Genomic DNA, 19,442 nt, shown 5'->3' on the forward strand with positions numbered 1-19,442 from the left:
CACTGGAAATCACGGCAGCTTCTGTGGGAGGCCGGCGTGTGCATGCAAAGTGCTGGGGCTTTTGGAGTTGGGTGGCTCAGCCACGTCATACAGCCAGGTGGCCCGCAGCCCTGTGACATGGCAGAAGGACACCGCCACACAGGGCTGCTGGTTCACTTCTAACTCGGGGACCAGGCACAGAGGAGGCGAGGCACTCAATAACTATAACTGCCGTGATGAGGGGGTGCAGGGGGCACCCCCAACTCACACCACTGCTCGGGTGGCTGCTGCTGCGATTTTGGCCTCTGAACTTAGGAGCCAGGAATGAGGTTCAAGAAAGGGTGTGGGGACAGAGGCCCAGAGAGCAGTTTCCAGGCTCTCGGCCTCACGTGGAAAGGTGCTGGCTCGGGTAGGAGATGGCCGTCAGCTGTGACTAGTTGGCCATCAGCTGTAACCGGTTAGCCATTGGCCACTGATATAAGTGCCGTGGCTGAGCTAGTAAGTGCGGATTGCAGTTAGCAAGGGGTTGGTTGGTTGGCAGAGAAGTGGACGGCGGGTTGCGGATCGTGTGGCTCCTGCTTCCTGTGTCTCCAACCCAGCCGCCAGCGAGAATATAGTGGTGTGACTCCCCTATCTATGGCTCCGTGGGTGTTCCTTTTTGGCCTCACCATATCCTGCGTTCTTGAGCGAGGAGTGGGAGCAGAGACCCCGCCTGACAGAGGGCATGGACTCCAAGGCAGGGAGGGACACAGAGGGGAGTGGAGGGGTGTTCAGAGACTTCACTCCCCCCGTTCTCTCTCTCTGCCTCTCTCTCTCTTTGTCTTCCTTTCTATCTCTGTGTGAGTGTGTGTCTCTCTTTCCTTTTGGTGGGATTAAGCTAAATCTTCAGAGAAACAAACAGAACTCCGAAGAAACCTGTAAGCCCAGCTGTGTCCGTTTTCTGTGCTGCGTAACGAGGGACCACAAGCTCCGCAGGCCTGACACCAGCCGTCAGGAGCTCAGGTGGTGTGGGCCAGCAGCGCAGGCGGGCTCACCTGGCTCCGTGCTCAGGGACTCGTGGGGCCCACGTTGGGGCGTCAGTGGCGGGACTGCAGCTGGAGCCCCTGGGGGAGAAGCCACCCCCAGCATGCAGAGTTGTTGGTGCGGCTGCGGGACTGGGCCCTGTTTCCTGGGGGACTGTTGGCGGGGGCCACTCTCAGCGCCAGCCGCTCACCCACAGCCCTGCTTTTGTGCCCCTTCCGTCCTTAAACCAACAAGGGCACCTCGGGTCCTTCTTGGGCTTCAAATCACTCCTGCTTCCCCTTCAGAGACAAGATTTCCTGTTAGAGGGTTCGTGGGATTCAATTCATCCCACCTGGATCCTTACCTTTGGCCAGAACCTGACGTTCTCCTGGCCGTCACGTCACGCCAGGCGTGCAGGCCGTGGACTCGTCTCAGTAATGCCTGCCACGCAGGCCTCACATGCTGGCAATGTCTGCTTCCCCCAGCGCTCTCTCCAGCCCTTCTTGGGGTTTAAACCCCTGCCCTGTTCCCTGTCACGGCCGAGAGGGGGCAGGGGACACAGTGCTCTGAAAGTACTCTTCCTGGTTGAAAAGTCGCTTGGGACTGTGGCTCACCCTTCAGAGCGTGTTCAGAGCGTGTTCAGAGGGCCTTCAGAGCGTGTTCTAGAATGTCGGATGTGCTGCGGGTTCTCAAACACTGAAGGAGGAGCCAGGCCCTCCTAGGTGGTGCGAGGAGAGCTGGCACCCCGGCCCTGCTTTCCTGCAGCCGCCGAGCAGACGGCCAGGCCCAAACGGAAGTCAGGCTCCATCTCGGTGGGCATTTCCAGTGCAAAGGTGATGTGGTGGCTTCGGAGCCCCAGGAGCTGCAGGGAAGCCCGCAGCGTGAGACGGGGCGTCTGTGCTGACTTTCCCGGCAGTGCCCCCGAATCACAAAGCAGTAGGAGCCCTCGTATTCATCTTCCGCAGATTCCCTGTGGACACAGTTGTCACCCAGTCCCCATTGCTCCTTGAAAACGCAGACGCGGTCTCTGGCAGGGTCCCGGGAGCCCACCTGCCCATTGGTGTCCGCCGACTCAGTCGGGGCCCCCATCTCGTGTCTCCCCGCCTCTGCCACGTGTGTGGACTTGCCTCCCAGGGCCCCCCGCCTCTGCCCCGAGCACTGGCCTCTCCCCCCGCTGTCTGGACGCCTGTGGACATCTCCCCCAGCAGGTCCCGCCAGCCACGCAGGCTCGTCAGGCTCAGCACCGAGCGCGTGGTGAAGCCTTTGTAACCGCTCCTGCCTCAGTGTCTGTGTCTGAGCCGTGTGACAGTGACAGTGCTGCCCTCACGGGGATGCTCAGCATTAGGACGTGGGACCCCTGCTGGGCTGTGACCTCGGGAGTGCCCCATGACCTGTGACCTCAGCCCCCAGGAGGCGTCCCAGCAGGACTCACATCAGTGGTCTCACCGTCGGAGGACACAGACTGCCTAGGACCCTGGGGCCGTTTTCACATGTGTTCACGCTGTTTATGGACCTGACGCAGCTTCCCGTTAGCTCGGCCTCAGGGCTCGGCTTCAGGGCACGTGACGTGGTTTTACCGCTCTCCCATAGTTTCTGTGCTCGCTGCCAATAGCCAGTGTGGATTTGGGGTGCAACCCTGGGGGGAGGAGCACAAAGCTGAGGGTTTTATCATACACAGTTCTTCCCTCAAGGTGGGGAAACGAGGCGGCCCGGCCCGACGTGTTCCATCGTCCTGGCCGTGAGTCTCGCATCCAGTGCCCTCGTCTGGTCATTTTTACTGCTCTGTGACCCCAGGTGAACGAGGCACGGTGTGTGTGGCTAGGACCATGGTTCTCAGGGATGGGTGTCCTCCCACCTGGGGCTGTTGGAACTGTGTGACGTTGGTTGATTGTCACAATAAACACCAGTGTTTAGGGATTGGAGGCCGTGCAGTGTCCAGGAGCCAGGACGGCTCGGCCGTCTCTCCAGGGCCGCACGTGCGTCATCGCTGCCCCGGGCCTCTTGCCTCAGTCTCCCTCCCTCCCTGTTTGCCCCCCACAGAGTTTTCTGCGGTGACAGCCTCGGTGCTGAGTGGAAATGTCCCCCGTTCAGATGGGGAGCAGGGCCTGTCCATTCTGTCGCACAGTCCCAGGAGAATGTCTGATGGGTCTGGCCGTGAGGTCCCGTGTACAGGCATGACTTGGGGGGAGGGGGTTCCTCTGTCCCGGGGGAAAGAAGGATGCTTTCAATGATGGGGCTTAGATAGGAAGAACCACGATGGGCTCTTGGAGACTAACCTCCCGAGCCGGGGGCTGGGAAGGGGATTTGCTTAGAAGCGTGACTGCATTTTGTCCTCACCTCAGTGCTGTAAGGGTGATTCTGCTGCTGGTCCAATTCCACACGTCACAGGGTGGGAAAACTAAGGCTTCACAAGGTTCTTTTCTGCCCAGGGCCATGCAGCTAACAAGGGACCCCCCCAGGTTTGACTTGTCTAAATGCTGCTGTGTCCTTCCATCCTTGCCTGTCCCGTCCACAGGCGTCTCGTGAGCAAGGGGACCGTCCCCCATGGACCTTGGCTCAGGATAAGGGGGCCAGCTTGTGTCCTCCTCTCCCCACCCGTCCTTGGGAATTATTTCTGGGCCTTTCAGAGTCCTAATAAGTTTCTTTGAGTAAACGCCACTCGTCTTCTGGAAACAGCCCCACTCGAGGATCCGAGGCTGTTGGAATGTCCCCGGATGCTCCATCCTGGCTCCCTCGCCGAGCCATACGGGATCCTCTTCCCAGCGGCCCCACGTAAAGGGCTATTTTAAATGCTGACAGTCTGAAGCTTGTCACTGTAATCCGTCACTCCCTTTTACAAGTCGCAAGAGATAATATGGAGTGGAATTTCTAGCTTTTTTTTTTTTTTTCAGTGTAGATATTTCTGGGCCATCCTCAGAGAAAACCTTTCAGGGCACATCCGCTTAAACACTGCCGCTGAGGGACACCCGGAGGCCTGGCCCTGTCCTGGGAAACGGGGTCAGCCCAGGAGCAGGGGGGCGTCATGTAGAGAAGGAGAGAGCCCCGTGTTATGTCATGCAGCTGTCGGTTTTGGAGTGCAGACGGTGAGGGACCAGAGAGGCTGGGTCACACCAGGGTCCGGACTGTAACTCGAGTTTCTCAGTTTGTAGGATGGGCCACTGCCACTCCTTCAGTGCCCGCAGGAGTGACCGAGTCCAGCATTCTTTGCTGTCTCCTCAACTTGTCACAGCCAGACCCAAGGGGATGAAACTGCCAACAGTGAAAAGGAATAAAGGGCCTAAGGGCTGGTGGTTTTATCCCTTCATTAAGTTACTCTGTGATTATTTAGCACCTACTATGCTCCAGGTTGTGTTGTGGGAGCTGGGGATCTAGCCATGCGGTGAATCTTGAGCTGGAGAAGGAATGTTCCAGCAAAAGTCTGGCGAGTGCCAAAGCCCCGAGGTGCAAATGAGCGTGTCGTGTTCAAGGAACACAGAGGCTAATAGGGTGGGAGTGGAGAGACTGAGGAGGGAAGAGCAGTGGGAGCTGAGGGTGGAAGAGCCGGCCGGGCCACGTCGTGTCAGGCCGGTGTATCGGAGGGCACGTGCATGTGACTGATTCCCCTGGGGAACTTTTGGGAAATGTGAAGCAGCAAAGTGGCATCACGTGACTTGCATTTTTGGAAGCTCATTCTGGTTGCACTGTGAACAATAGGTTGCTGAGGGAGATACAGGCATGAAAGCAGGGGGACAAGAGGTTACGGTGACACTCCAGGCAAGAGATGACTGGGGTCACCCAAGCCACTCAGACTGGGGTGAGGGGGTGGCGGGCCTGCAGCTGTGTGGGGATGCAGACAGTCCTCTGTTCCTGCCGGATGAAGCTCGGGCCTGACACGGGACGGGGGTCGGGGTGGGCCTGGTGCAAACCACTTGGTTTTTGCCTGTAAGACGCGTCTAGGTGGTTCAGGAAACAGACAGCAAATACTTCCCTCTTGGTTGGTTAGTTTTATCTGCCTCCTTTATCATAAGCAGAGAGGCCTCCGCCTCTGAAACGCACAGAGGCGTGTGCTGCTGTGCGATCCACGTGTTGGGGGTTCATGCCCGTTGTCCGCCGGGTGGTTTCCCACTTTCTCCTGGAAGTGAGGGCAGTCTCCCAGGCAGGGGGCCAAACTCGGCGCTTGCGGTGGTTTCTGTCTGGTCTTTCTTTCTATACTTGACAGAACTCTTTCGGTTGTTGGTGATGGAAACCCAGCTCTGCTTGAGAACACGTGGACCGTACTGGCTCACGTGACAGAGGAGGCCATGCATGGTCTGCGTCAGTCAGCTTAGGCCAGGTGAAGCTGCGGTAACAAGCAGGCCCCTCACCTCAGTGACTTAAAACCACAAAGATTTGTTTCTCATGGAGCTGCATGTCTGTCTTGTGTCCCAGGAGCTCACGCTGATGGCACAATCACCATCTCAAACGTTGGGGTCGCCATGCCCAAGGGCAAAATAAGAAAAATGCTTTGGAGCGGGCTGGGCGCTGGTGTCGGGAATTACATGCTCCACCTACCCAGGAAGTGACCCAAGTCTCTCTCTCTCAAAACTCATCGTCTGAAACTACTTTCCAGAGTCCGTCTGACCTCCAGTCCCCCACAGCCGAGACCTTGGCATCCAGGCCTTCCGTGCTTCTGTCCCCACCCCCACCTCTCGGCCCTGTCTCCTGCCACGTTCGTAGGCTTGTTCTCTCTGTGGTGTGGTGTGATGGCCACTAGTTGGCCACAGCCCATGTCCGTGGGCCTCATGCCCCGTAACAAAGCCAAGGTCACCATCCTCAGCATTCAGCCCTCAGGAAAACCTCAGGAAAAGGCCAGCTGGTCCCTCGTGGGCCGTGCCTTCCTCAGTACTAGTGACGGGTGCCTGGGCCACAGCCGGGCACGTGGTGGGCGGGGCCAGGCCTCATGGGGGCAGCTCCTCCACACCCCCATGTGCTGAAGGGGAGCGGTCCTTTCCCGGAAGGGGAGTAGCGCACAAAATCAGTGTTTGTGTCACACCTTGGTGGCGGTTTTCTAGCCATCGGGTGCAGCGTCACCAACAGTTAAATGCATGACAGGGCCATTCTGAGCTCTTTCAGCTATCAACAGTGGAAAGCTAAGCTGTCCTAAGCCGAAAAGGAAACGTATTTGGGCGTATAACTGAAGAGTCGGGCGGCTGTGTGCGGGAGTTCCCACCACGTTGTGGGGGCGTCGGGCACTTGGTCCCTGAGGCGTTCTGCCTCCATCCCCCTGCCCCTTGCTGCACAGCTGCTCCGATATTCTTCTGTGGGTCATTCATTCTCAGGCAGCCTGTCCCTCCACAGTGGCCTCAGGAGCTGGGATCCCAGAACAGGACCTCATTGTCCCAGCTGGGGTCACGAGCCCATCTCCCGCAGGATGGTTCACCTGGCTCCCATGGCAACCACTGGAAGCCCAGGCTGGTGGTTGAAGGTGGGGAGGGACTGGGTGCCCTCACCCGACCACATGGCTGGGGCTGGGGAAGGGTAGGTCCCCCAAAGACAAGGGAGGCATGTTCCTGGAGAAAGGGAATGTCTTCTCCACATGGACCAGGAAGGGTTGTGGCGGGTCAGTCACTTTAATGCAAATGGAGGACAGAGGGTAACAGTATAGGGTTTGGAGTGGAGTCAGGATACGGGGCCCTGAGGTTTTTTAGGGGGACCTCCGACTGCACCCAGGGTCCTAAGGTGGGACATGCTGGGTGTGTGGGAGCAGGCCAGCCACCTGCGGCCTTAAATATGTATGTCCACAGCTACTTTCAGAGTGATGGACAGCTGCCGGTGGTCGCAGGGTCCGTGCCCTTGCTTCCGTAGGTCCGCTGGAGGCCCCCGGTTTCTCCAGGTCTGTGTCATGGGCGACCTTCAGGGCAAGACACTATTCCTTTTGCCCGATGTCGAGATGGGCAGCAGGAGGCCCCCAGCGTCTGCCCTGACAATGCCCTGGAACTGTGGGGTTTTTTAAGACAAACCTCACTTACCCACCATCCTGCAGGCCTGAGGCATTTCTGGAGGTTTGCAGCCAGCAGCACAGTAACCTCATTCCTGGTTTGGCAAGTGGTGTCTCCTCTTGCCCTGCTGTGGTGATGGACAAGGGCAGGGCAGACCCGGAGACGCAGAGTGAGGGCAATTGCTGCCGCAGCCTGGGGCTGAGTGCGCCTCGCCTGGACGCAACCGTCACGCACAGGCCTGCTGGGCTGGGTGCAGTGGCGTGCACCGAGGGCCCCACCAGGCCCCGTCCCCTCCCCAGTTATAGAGGGAGAGGCGCAGAGGCTGCAGGCAGACACCCAGGACCTGGGAAGTTGCCAGAACAGCAGGGCTTCCAGCTGAAGAGCCCAGTGTCCCTTCTGTCGTTGACCCGCAGGGACGCTGGGCCTGCCTCTGGCCTCCTCCTGACCTCCCTCCCCTCTGCCCAGTCCACATTGCTGTGTTTTGTAATCCACATCTGCATCAGTGAGCTCCAGTGAGCCTTGGGAAGAGCTCAGCCCCAGCAGCCAGCTGGGGGTCCCCGCACAATGGCAGCAGGTCCCAGGGAGCCAGCAGAGGCCAAGGCTGGGCGTGATGTAAGGACGGGTCCCAAGAGCCATCTCGCCCAACCCCTCTGTTCCCAGGTCAGAAACAGGCCAGGAGTGGCAAGGAGGCCAGCTGGGTTTAGGCAGGCTTCTCGGAAGGCAGGTGCCTGCCTCCTCCCAGACACGCAGGAGCTGCACTGTGGGGTGGCTCGGCCACTTCCCGGCTGGGTGAATTTAGGTAAACTCATTCAACCTCTCTGAGCCTCACCTGTAAACCAGGGGACAGTAACAGCATTGACCTCATGTAGGTAAAACACAGAGTATGTGTGGCCCTGGCGAATGTCCCGAAACACTGTAGCTGTTGGGTTGCTGTTGGTCCAGGCTGTGAAGGCCCAACATCTGGGGTCAGAGGCCCACAGTGCCACTTGTGGGTTCTGTGACCTTTGGTGATGGTGGTGATGATGGTCGTGATGATGGCGGGGTGATGGTGGTGGTGGGGTGGTGGTGGTGGTGATGATGGTGTCTGTCAGGACCTCTTCCCTGTCCCTTGGCGCCATATCCCAGAACAGAAGGACAAGGAAGGGCTGTGCAGTGGGGGTTTTTCACAGTGTGGTCAGAGACAACATCCCTTCTAAAACGTCCCCTTTCTCTTATAAAATAACTGTTGTAGCAGAGGGGAATTTATTGTTTTAATGTGCTTACTGAGCCAAATTAAAAACTTGGTAAGTCTTGTATTGATTGGTCTGCCCCCTTCCCTCCTTTAAAATTGTGTTGTTGATGAAATCTCAAAATCTGGGAGCCACTGGCTAACTGACCTGCCTGCACACAGTTCCCTTTCAGAAACATTTTTGGTCTGGTAAACATACGTGTGTACACACACACACACACACACACAAACACAAACACACACGTTCACTGAATACTCTCTACTCCAGGAGCCTGGAACTCTGACCTCAGCCTGGGACCTGCGCCAGTCGGCTCTCAGCACCCAGCAGTTCCCAAGACAACCAGCACAGAGCTGCCACATGGGGCTTAAGCAACAGAAGCAATTAAGAGTAATAATAACATTGAACAGCCAGTCCCCAGGGTCCTTCAGTGGCTTCATGAGCTACTTTGCTTAATCCCATGAAGAGATTCAAATCCCACTTATCCTCCAGGGCCTGGCACACACATGGCCTGGCACACATGTGATCTCAGGGCTGGCCTGGCCTGGCCCATGGGCTCCCTCCACACAATTATCTGACTGCTGGGGCCCTCAGCCCAGCCCACGGAAGGTCAGCGTCCTCGGGCTTCATCCTGACCCCACCCCCAGGGTTCTGAGCCCCAGAAAACAGAGCTGAGGTGTGCCCCCCTGAGTCTCCTTCTAATCCCTGTATTGGGGGCACAGGACTCGCCTCCCAGGTGGGCTGATAAGTGATTGACTAGGATTGAACATGTGCGAGATGCAGGATGCCAGGGAGAAGGGGGAGGAAGGCATGAAACGTTTGGTCCAGGTGCCACGCACAGGGAGGTGTGAGCGGCATGGCTGGACCAGTGCCCGGCCCAGTGAGGGTCCCGTGCACTCAGGCCATGCTGACATGTGCAGTGTGTTTCTCTTTGCTGATTGTACAATGCATAGATTAGGCCGGCGTGCATTTACATTGAGTGTCTGTCAGGAGGGAGATACCGAGGCTGATACAGAGAAATAAGGCCGGGCCCCACCCTTGAGCCCTGGAGAGAACACAGGGGACTCAGCCCCTCTCCAGGGGTCACACAGTGTGGTCTGGGGGGTTCCTAAGCTCGGGCGAGGGAGCCGTCTGCTAGTTGGGGTGCTCATCCTGGCCCTGCCACTTAGTGGGTGTGACTTTTGCCTTTCTTACCGTCCACTATCCATAAAATGGGTCCAGTTGTCCCACCTCCCTCGCTGGGCTGCTGAGACCAGCGAGTGGACGAGCCCAGGTGGCCGCGAATCGGGGCACAGAGGCAGGACTCAGTACATGTTGGGATGAGCACGGAGATGGTCAGCGCAGACAGCAGCGGCGTGGCCAGCTCCACGAGGTGGACGCCCAGGGTTGCTGGGCAGGACTTGAAGGGTGGCATGAAATGGAGCGGAAAGCAGAGGCATTTTCTGGCCCGGCTGCACTTGGTCAAGACTAACAGCAAGCGTGTACACCTCCCAGGCGGCCATGAGTCTTAAATGAATGGATACAGGAAGCGGTGCTTCGCACTGGGCCTGGTGCACAGTAAGTGCTGGGTTAGCGCGGTGAGGACGGTGGAGGTGGTAAAGTCTATGTTCAGGGAAGCGTATGTGTCATATTGTCTGAGCTGCAGCGGGAGCGATCGGAAAGGGGTGGAGAGGCAGGTGGGAGCCAAGTCACAGAGGACTCTGGCCTGCAGCCGGGGTAGCAGTGTATGCTGCTTGTAACAAATAAATCCCTCGAGTAACGTCATGCCATAGACATTTAATTCTTGATCACTTTAACAGTTCAGTGCACAGGGATCAGGCATCTTCCAGAAATCCTACAGGATTCCACCATTCTGTAGGGCCTGGAGTCCCAGCTTTGAGTTGGGATAAGCAGAAAAGGTAGGGAGGGCACGGTGGCTTCTGTAGAAGCCAAGCTTGGAAGGGACTCCCCCACACCCGTGCAATGGAATGTACTCATGTTCTATTGGTGGGAAACAGTCACCGTGACTTATGCCTGGTACAAGGAGAGCTTGGGAAATTGTAGTACCGAGCTGAACCTCGCCTCCTCGGCCCACCCCCAACCCCCAAAAGGCAACTCCACACTATAGAGAAAGGGAGCATGCATTCTTGCGAATTAGCCACCTCTGGGCAATTAAAGCAGCCAACGGGTATCATGCTGACCTTTCTCAGTACCATGGCTTGTGTCCACTTTTGAACTGGAAAATGGTGTGTTTTGGGGGTTGCGTAATAAATGATGTTCACCTTGGAATGTGGGATTGAGGAGACTGACGGCCAGAAAGGGTTACAGAGAGTACATGAGATTTCAAGCCTTTTCTTGAAGCCAATCAGATCATTTCTCTATATTTTTTTTCCAAGGTTCAGGAAGGGATATTGTCTGGGAGATTTTATTTTGAGGGGAAATATCTAAACAGTAAATCATGATTTCTTGGATTTGATTCATTGTGGGGGATTTTTTTCCCCATCGCCCTGAGCTACCCTACTAAATCTAATTACACCGTTTCATATCATTTTCCGTGAATTTACGTCTGAATCTGCTGAGTAAGGGAAGCAAGCAGAGAACTTAATTAGGACCGTTAATCATGGTTGTTTGGTTTTTCTTTCTTTCTTTTTTTTTTTTTAGGAGAAAGCAGCAATAATCAGGAAAATAACAGTAAACATTTTTTTCCCCAAAGGCCAGTCATCTGCAGTATTCTCAGATATTTGCTACCAGACTCGCAGCGTCATTTGAGAATATACTCGGGCGGACCCCACGTGCCGAGAGGGCTGCTGCCATTCCAGTTTGACCTTACCTGGCCTGTCTTCTTGCAAGAGTGGCTTCCTCCTGCCTCTCCCACAAGCTCCTGACTCTTCAGTAGTCAGCTTTTTGGGGTCCCTATGTGTTCCCCAAATTTTGCCAAAGTTGAACCCCCAGAACGAGGGTCTCATCTTCCTCCCAGGTTTTTTCCCCAGGAGAGCGGGTCTCTCCCGTCGTGGGTCAGATAGATGAGAGGCCAGGCCAGCCTGCGTGGTTCCAGCGTTCAGGGACCCCTGACTGTTCTAAGCCATGTTTCTCTTCCAATCTCTGTACAGAAACTCGGTGCAGACCGCAGCAAGAAGCTCTTCAGGCACTACACGGTCGGCTGTACGACAGCTTCGATGCTTCCAGGTAAGACGTGGTTCTTCCTCTGCCAGGCCCCTCTGGGGTATGTGTCACCACGGCCCTGGACCATCTTGCATGGTTGCCTCAGACCCCCCTTGGCTGGTTTCCCCTATGCCTCCCATCGTGACCCCCTGAACATGGGCTAGCATATGGGAGCCACCTGTGTTCCAGAGAACCTGCCCTAGGGGGTCGCCGTGTCGCCTGCGGTTTTGTGGGTCGGGCTGGAGCGCACCTGTGGGGTGGCAAAAGGTTTATGTTGCTGCGGCAAGGACCTGGCCTTGTGTGGGAGGAAGCAGTGCAGATGCTACAGGTTGGGCCGAGGCACCGGCCACGGGTGCGGAGGGCGGGGCCATCAGGAAGAGCCATCCCCCCCAACCCCGCCCCCACCTGGAATATTTAGGACCCCAGGCTATGGGTTCCCACCTCATCTGCATTTCCCATGTGCATTCCTGCTGCTGAGGCGAAGGTTTTGTGCATGGAAGGCTCATCCCTCTTGACAGGCGCGGGCGACACCAACAGGAAGAGCTTTGCGCGCGGCGGGTTTGCTTTCTGGCTGCTTCCCAAAGGGGGGTGTTGGGTTCCTGCAGGGAGCCGTGTCAGAGCGCGTGGGTTTGAATTTTCCCGCAGAAACCACCCTCGTGGAGGATACATCCTGGGGTCTCGGTGTGTCTCTTCCTTGGCTCTCCTCCTCTTAACTCTGGGAGGCCCTGGGCAGGCGGGGGTCCAGCTGGGCGAGGGGCGGTGCCCTATTTCAGAGCAGTGGCTCCGCGAACGGCTGGGAAGTGGGAAGAATTTCTGCCCAGTGTTCCTGTTTCCACTTCAGTGTCTCCTGCTCTACTGTCCCCAAGTGTGAAGGTGATCTTCTTCTTTCTGTCACAGCACAAGTCTCCCTCCACTAGGGGCTGGAGGGGTGTGGAGAAGGCCCCTTGACGTGGAAACCTTGTCCCCCACCCAGATGGAGGGTTCTTAGGGGACAGTGAGCTCAGTGAGGGTCGGCTTGTGGTGCAGAGAACGGAAGGACAGGCAGGCTGCATGGCCGACAGGACACAAGGGTCCTGCTCCCCACCCTGCTAGATGGGCATCTGTGGGGCCCTTTCTGAGAATCCTGCCAACCTCATCGCCCCCAGAGAAGGTCCAGGCTGGGGAAGGATCTGGATACCCTGCCCTGGGCGCCCCGGGGGGTCTGGGATGAGCACCTCAAATCTGACCTCTAAACGCCGCTCATCTGCCTGCCGAAGGGTTTCACCTGGTCTCGTTTGTTTGTTTGTTGTTTTCACTGAGTTCACACCACATAAAATTACCATCTTAAAGAGCACAGTTCAGCGGCATGGAGCACATTCACAGGGTTGTGTAACCATCATCTTTGTCTAGTTTCAAACTATTTTCATCGTCCCACAAGAAAACCCATAACTATTGGCAGTCACTACGCCCTCTCCCTGCCCCGACCCCAGCTCCTGGCAACCACCAATCTACTTTCCAGACATTTCTTATCAATGGAGTCATACAATGTGTGATCCTTTGTGTCTGGCTTCTTAGAATAATAGTTTCAAGGTTCATCCATGAGTGCTTCAGTCCTTCTTTTCTCTCTAATTTTTTTTTTTTTGTGACAAAATATGTATCACGGGAGTGCCAGAAACATGTACACACGTGACTTGTACTCATCCTTTGTTACCGGTATACATAGAGAATTACAATTTTAATACCGTTTTTTCCTTTCTTAAAACGTGTGTGCATGTTTTTGGCACCCTCTGCATATAACATCAAGTTCCCCATCGTAACCCTGTTACGTGCACGGCCAGTGGCCTTAGGTGCTTTCACACTGTTGTGTGGCCATCACCACCATCCGCCCACAGATCTTGATTTTCTCAAACTGAGACTCTGTCCTCATTGAACACCCACTTTCCTCCCCCTGCCCCAGCCTGGCACCAGCTTCTACTTCCTGTCTCTGTGAAGTGGACTCTTCTGGGTACTGCATATAAGGAAGGTCACACAGGACTTGTCCTTCTGTATCTCGCTTATTTCACTCAGCAACATGTCCTCCAGGTCCGTCCCTGTTGTAGCGGGTGTCAGAACGCCCTCCCTTTTACAGCTGAATATTACTGCATTGCGTGTGTAGACCACGTTTTGTTTCTCCGTCGTCGATGGACACTTGGGTGGCTTCCACCTCTTGGCTCTTGTGAATGGTGCAGGTATTCGTTTCAACACCTGTCTCCGTTCTTTGGGGTGTATGCCTAGGAGTGGACTTGCTGGTTATGCCTGGTTTTGGTGCTCACCTGTCCTGACTACCTTTCTCTCGCAAACAAGACGCGTTAGCAGAGGACGGGCCCCCACTCCCTGCAGCTTCACAGACTCTGCACATCTTGCTAAGAGGGTCCACTTTCTGACCTTGAAAGGCCACATGGTGACCCCTGGCCTGGCCACCAGCACAGCCCAGAAAGGGAGCTCGGACGTGAGTGGCTTCCAGGGAGCCACGCCTGACCCCGGCTGCCTGATGAGTCTTGGTCTGGGTCAGAAGCGTTCCCTGCAGCAGCACAGGCTGCCTGTCCAGTGTGCTCTGAGCACGTGGCCACAGCCAGCATGCCTCTCCTACATACCTTCCATTCTAACAAGGAGGGTGCCTGAGACAGGGTACGCCTGAGAGCTGTTGCCATGGTTACTTTGAGGGCTGTCCAGTCTGGGAGTGGGGCTTCGGGTAGAAGGAGGCTTCTGAAAGCAGGAAGGGTCCCAGCAGCAGCTCAGCTTCAGCCTGTGGCTTTTGCAGAGCCGTCCCACACACTGGGCCTGTTGTTGGCACAGAGCAGCCAACAGGCCCCCCAGGTGTGCACACACGCTCAGCATTTGAAACAGGAAGCTCCACAGTCGGGCTGCTTCCCCACAGGGGTGGGGTAGGAGGATCTGATGTGACCAAGCTGGGAAAAGAAAAGGCCAGGGGCCAGGCTGGGTCACATGTCACGTGTCATGTGGCTGGCAGCAGGACCAGAGCTAATGAGGGACACACACTGCAGCTTGGCTGACAGAAGACATGTGGAACCACGGTAGCTGTTCCATGACAGAAAAGAGCTGTCTGAGGAGGTGATGAGCTCCCCGCCCTTGGGGGGAATCAAGCAGGGTGGGCAGTCTCTTGCCAGAATGTCATGGAAGGTTGACATTCCAAGACGCTGCCAGCTCTGCAACCCTGGGTTTTGGTGCCCAGATGAGTGCTTTTGTTTGGTGTGTGTACTGACCTCAGTGCCAGGACCTGGGACCACTGAGCAGTGGGACATCTGGCCACACCCAGGCCACCTAGTAGCTTCTAAGCAAATGGTAAACGGTTTGGCCTTGACTGCAGCCCAGGAAGCAGTGCTGACTCCCACAGCGATGGAATCTCACAAGCTGTGGGCCTCATGACAAGATGTGACAGTGGAAGAAATAAGAGTAACAAGTACAGTATTTGTGACTCTCCTGCCACGTGCCAGCCACCTTGCATCGATCACAGCACCACTGATGGCCGGCCCTCCCAGCGACCTTGTAAGTCAAGGAGGAGAACACAGACAAAGGAAGGAACGTGAAGGACCTGGACCTCGGCCACACGAGTGTCTAAGCTCGAGTGAGAGGCCCGGCCAGCCGGAATTTGGGGCCCTTGCCTTCAGCACCCGCTCCCAAGATAAAGATGTTACTGCCCAATGCTGAGCAGGGGCCTGGCCTGGGATGGAGAGAAACCGGGGAGGCTGAGAATGCAGGTTTTCTGTGCGACAGTCATCATGTCCTGAAGTGTGTTGTGAGGATGGGTCAGTAGGTAACCTGGTTAGCACAGGACCGCAGAGCTTTTCCAGAAAGGTGCAGGGGGTCACCTGTGGGAGCCTCCTGCCTCCCAGAACTGACCTCATCCAGACTGCGGACTTGGCAGAGGCGATGGCAGGCGGACGGGCAGCGAGGGAGCTTGTGCATCCCGCATGTCATGGTAACCCGGGCAACTGGCACGCGTGGCTCCTGGGCGGGTACTGGCGTGAGCTGCTGACCAGGGGCTCCTTTGATTGAGCAGGCAGAAGGCGTCTGGGGCGTTGTGCTTGCTGCAGTGGGGTGCGAACCAGCCGGCCGTTCGTTAGCCCACTTCAGAATCCACGTTAGAAATGGCTGAATGAGACGCCGAGACCTGGGTGCCCTGCCCGCCCTCGGGGCCAGTTATCCACTGTAGGTGGCGAGGTCACGGTCTCGGTAGGCGGCTGTTGGCTGAGGCCACCCCCACGAAATAGAAAATATGCTCCTAGGAAGCTGGGCTCAGTGGAGACAGTTTCTGAATGAGTCCGGAGGTTTCTCCCCTTCCCACCTCCTTTATTCAGGGACTTCGCTCAGGGACTCGGGGCTGAAGAGCAGAACGGCCAGAACACACCCACTCATCATTGGCTGTGTCCCGCTGCTCCAGCTGCGCCCTCAGAATCCCCTCCATCTACCCAACTTGCACGTGACAGGAGGGTCGAGAAACATGGGCACATGGCCGAGGTCAGGAAGCAGAGAACCTGGGGCCATTTCCACATGGTCCCTTACAGATATTTCAATGTCATTTTTGAAAACACCCCTCTACACAGGGAATAGGGTCTCAAGTTCTCACTCCCCTTAAATCGGATCCCCGGCTTCATTAGCCCGGGGTGTCCAGGAAGCGTCTACCTGGCCTAGGCAGAGACCTCAGGGTCTCACCAAACGCTGGACAGACTCCATCCATCCATCCATCCATCCACCCACCCACCCCCACCCACTCGTTCATCCATTCAAGCACACACTCATCCAACTACCTAAGTATTCAGCCAGCCAGCCAGCCAGCCATCTCCTCAGCAATCTACCCACTCATCCATTCATCCATTTATGCATCCATCTATCCACCTGTCCACCCATCCAGCTATCCATATCCATCATTCACCCACTCACAGATTCTTCCCCCCACTCATCCACTCACACATCCACTTACCCACTCATCTATCATCCACCCATCCATCCATATCCATTTATCCATCCCTTCATCTGCCCACCTATCCAGCCACCTGTCCACTCGTCCGTCCATCCATCCAACTATCCATATACCCACCCACTTACCACCCATCCACCCGTCCGCTCATCCATCCATCCATCCACGTCCGCCATCTATCCATCTATTTAACCAATATTCATCAAAGCCTGACTTTTCAGGTAAAACAAGACAACCACAGTCTCTGACTTCCTGTAGATTAAGGTGAATTAGCGACAGTAACACAAGGCCAACAAGTAAATAAACCAGAGACGCCCTCTTTGTGGTTCATGCCATGAAGCACACGCTAGCATCGTGCAGGGTCTTGGGCAGATTGGAGCAGGCAGATTGGAGCAGGCCAGCTTTACATCAAGAGCCAGGGAAGTTCTCTGAGGAAGGAAGTGACTCTGGGGTTGAATCCTGAAGGTTGGGGAGGAATCAGCCCTGTTCAGGAGGCCCAGCAAGTGCAAAGGCTCTGAGGTGAGAAAGAACCTGAATGCAGGGATAGCCGTGAACTAGAAGAGTCGAGAGGGTTATGTCAGAGAAAGACGCTGGGCTTTGTGCTTGGAGTCTGTGTGTTTTCATACTTGTGGTGGGGGGTACTTGATGGCCTGACGCAGAAGAGTGACATGACCTGATTCACTTTGCTGGAGGATAACTCAAAGACGAATGGAGACCGGTGATTAGACCCTTGCTGTCATCCTGGCCGGGGGGATGGTGGTTTGCGCTGGTGAGAGAGGTGAGGGTAGAGACGTGGATGGACTCCGGTGTAGAGTGCAGTTAAAACAGACAGGACCCGCCGAGGAAATATATACACATGGTTTTAAAAATGCAGAAGGTGAAGCAAGTGGTGTAGCATGAAGGACAGGTCTGCCTGTCATCCTTACCTTCCAGCCCCCGAGTTGCTCTCCCAGTGAGAACCTCAGTTCCTGGTTTCCTGAGAATCTCTCCAGAGATGGACTCTGACTACAGAAGCCTGTGTGCGTCTTGTCTGATGCCTTCTACACCCCCTGAGAAGATGGTGTCCTAAGTTTTCTATCTAACGTTCCAGCTCCGTCCCTCTGGGTCCCTGGGCAGCTGGCCGGCCCTCTCTGTGCCTCAGGCCCTGGCCTCCAGCCGTGTCTGCAAAGTAGAGGTCAAGGTTCCAACTCATGCGGGATCCCCAGTGGGGTTCGTGTAAGAATGAACGAGAAAATAGAGGCTTAGTGCTTGCGGCTCCTTGGAGGCGTGTGCTGTATGAATCCAGAGGGTGCTCAATTGTGAACACGTGTGGGTAGCTGGCTTTCCTTTGAAAGCCTAACGTGTTCTAGAAGACTGCCTCAGCGTGTAGGTAGTAAGAGCTGAATGGCAAGCACACTGATTCCCCATCCTTCCTCCTCCATTATTTTATATTTTCAGATTTTTCATTATTCCTTACACTTGAAAAAGAGGGGGTTCACAGCCTGGGATCCTAAGGAAACATACTCTGTTTTCTCCTCTCCCTTAATTGATGGCTGCACCCAGCGAGTAATAACAGCCTTCCGGGCAGCTCCCTTGGGGTAGGAGAGGAGGTGATTCCACTTTTCAGTCCGTACATACCGTGTTTCCCCGAAAATAAGACCTAGCCAGACAATCGGCTCTAATATGTCTTTTGGAGCAAAACTTACTGTAAGACCCAGTCTTATTTTACTATATTATATAAGACTGGGTCTTTAATATAATATAGTATAATATATAATATAATATAATATAATATAATATAATATATATATAATATATAACATGATACTGGGTCTTATATTAATTTTTGCTCCAAAAAACACGTTAGAGCTGATTGTCCAGCTAGGTCTTATTTTCTGGGAAACACGGCAGCTGTATTTTTAAGTTTCACAGGTACATACTACTGCTTGTGTAATTTTTTGAATCCAAGAAAGAGCGAGGTGACTCTCTGGGCTTAAGCACAGTAAGAAGTCACCCCAACTGTGTGTCCCGACGCCCGTCGTGCTCCCAGCGTTACGACGTGCCTGCGTATGGTGTCTGGGAGCCAGGTCTCCCTGTGGAAGACTCAGAGCCCCAGGAATGGGCCCCAGTCTGAACCGGTCACCGTTTCCCCCAAAACCGCTCTTCTCTTGGCCTCTCCACCATGAGAACGGCACACCCAGAGCCCACGGGGGAGACCTGGTACCCTCGTCTCCGTCTTCTACCTCCTGCTGCCTCCCCGCTCGGCTCCTTGGCTCCCAACCACATTACCCGTCCCCATGTTTTTCATCCCTTCCCCAATTTTGATGCAAGGACCCCATGCTTGTAACAAAATAAGTACGTGATTAATGGAAGCAAACCACAAGACGGGGCTAGGAATGGAAAGAAACCACTGTCTTTCCACCTGCCCAGCGTGTGCACACACTCCCGCTTGGCAGAGGAGCCGCCTGTAACTGGTTCTGCTTCACTCTCCTGGTGGCTGCCTCCCTGCCTCTGTGAGTACCGCCTTACGTCTCAATGTAAACATTGAAGCAGCGATACTTGGCTGTCAAAGACGAGGGTCTCCTCGTCAGTCAGTCCTCTGTGTCACCCCCCGATTTTGAATAGTTATTGCTGACCTGCTAAGTGATGGATGTATTTTAGACAGTACCAATTGACGCTTTGTTACATTTATATCCGTATTTAAGTCTTCTAGCCTCTGTCTATAAGTTGGAATCGGAAGTTAGCCACCAGCAGAAAGTATGACGTTATTATGATCCCGCAAATGTTGGTGTCAGCTCCGGGAACGGGGCTCAGACTCCCGATCTTTACAGACCCACGAAAGGAAAGGTCTTTCTAGCGTCACAGCCCAGTGGATTCTTTTCCCTCCCACTCCATCGGTTGTTCAAAGTAATGCCACATTTTAGCTTACTGTTAGCGTCGTGTTTTTCACATGAAGTCCGGGTCTCTCGCAGAGTTTCTGATTACCTTCATTTTGTCTGGTGGGAGAAGAATTCTTCAGCCATGCACTGAAGTGCCCTCCTTTTTCTCATGCATCACTGGGGACCAGTCCACTCCCTCCAGAGTCCTCTGGCTCTCTGCTCCAGTTTGCAGTTCCCAGGGCACAGCTGTCATTCTGCGATTGCCCTTCACTGAGCTATCGGATAAGTGTTCCTGTTCTGCTGGGACACATATTCAAGTCGC

At 55.2% G+C, this 19,442-nt stretch overlaps 1 protein-coding gene across 1 annotated transcript in view; it reads left to right on the plus strand.

Moving 5' to 3' along the window:
• Window positions 1–19,442, plus strand: part of SHANK2 (SH3 and multiple ankyrin repeat domains 2) — a 471,028-nt gene that overhangs the window by 285,626 nt on the left and 165,960 nt on the right. Inside the window, 2 exon segments of the mRNA XM_033119735.1 lie at window positions 11,267–11,302; window positions 11,305–11,329. Of these exon segments, the coding sequence (XP_032975626.1) occupies window positions 11,267–11,302; window positions 11,305–11,329 (61 nt within the window).

Source organism: Rhinolophus ferrumequinum, chromosome 11 (genome assembly GCF_004115265.2).
Source record: "Rhinolophus ferrumequinum isolate MPI-CBG mRhiFer1 chromosome 11, mRhiFer1_v1.p, whole genome shotgun sequence".
Classification (NCBI taxonomy): Eukaryota; Metazoa; Chordata; class Mammalia; order Chiroptera; family Rhinolophidae; genus Rhinolophus; species Rhinolophus ferrumequinum.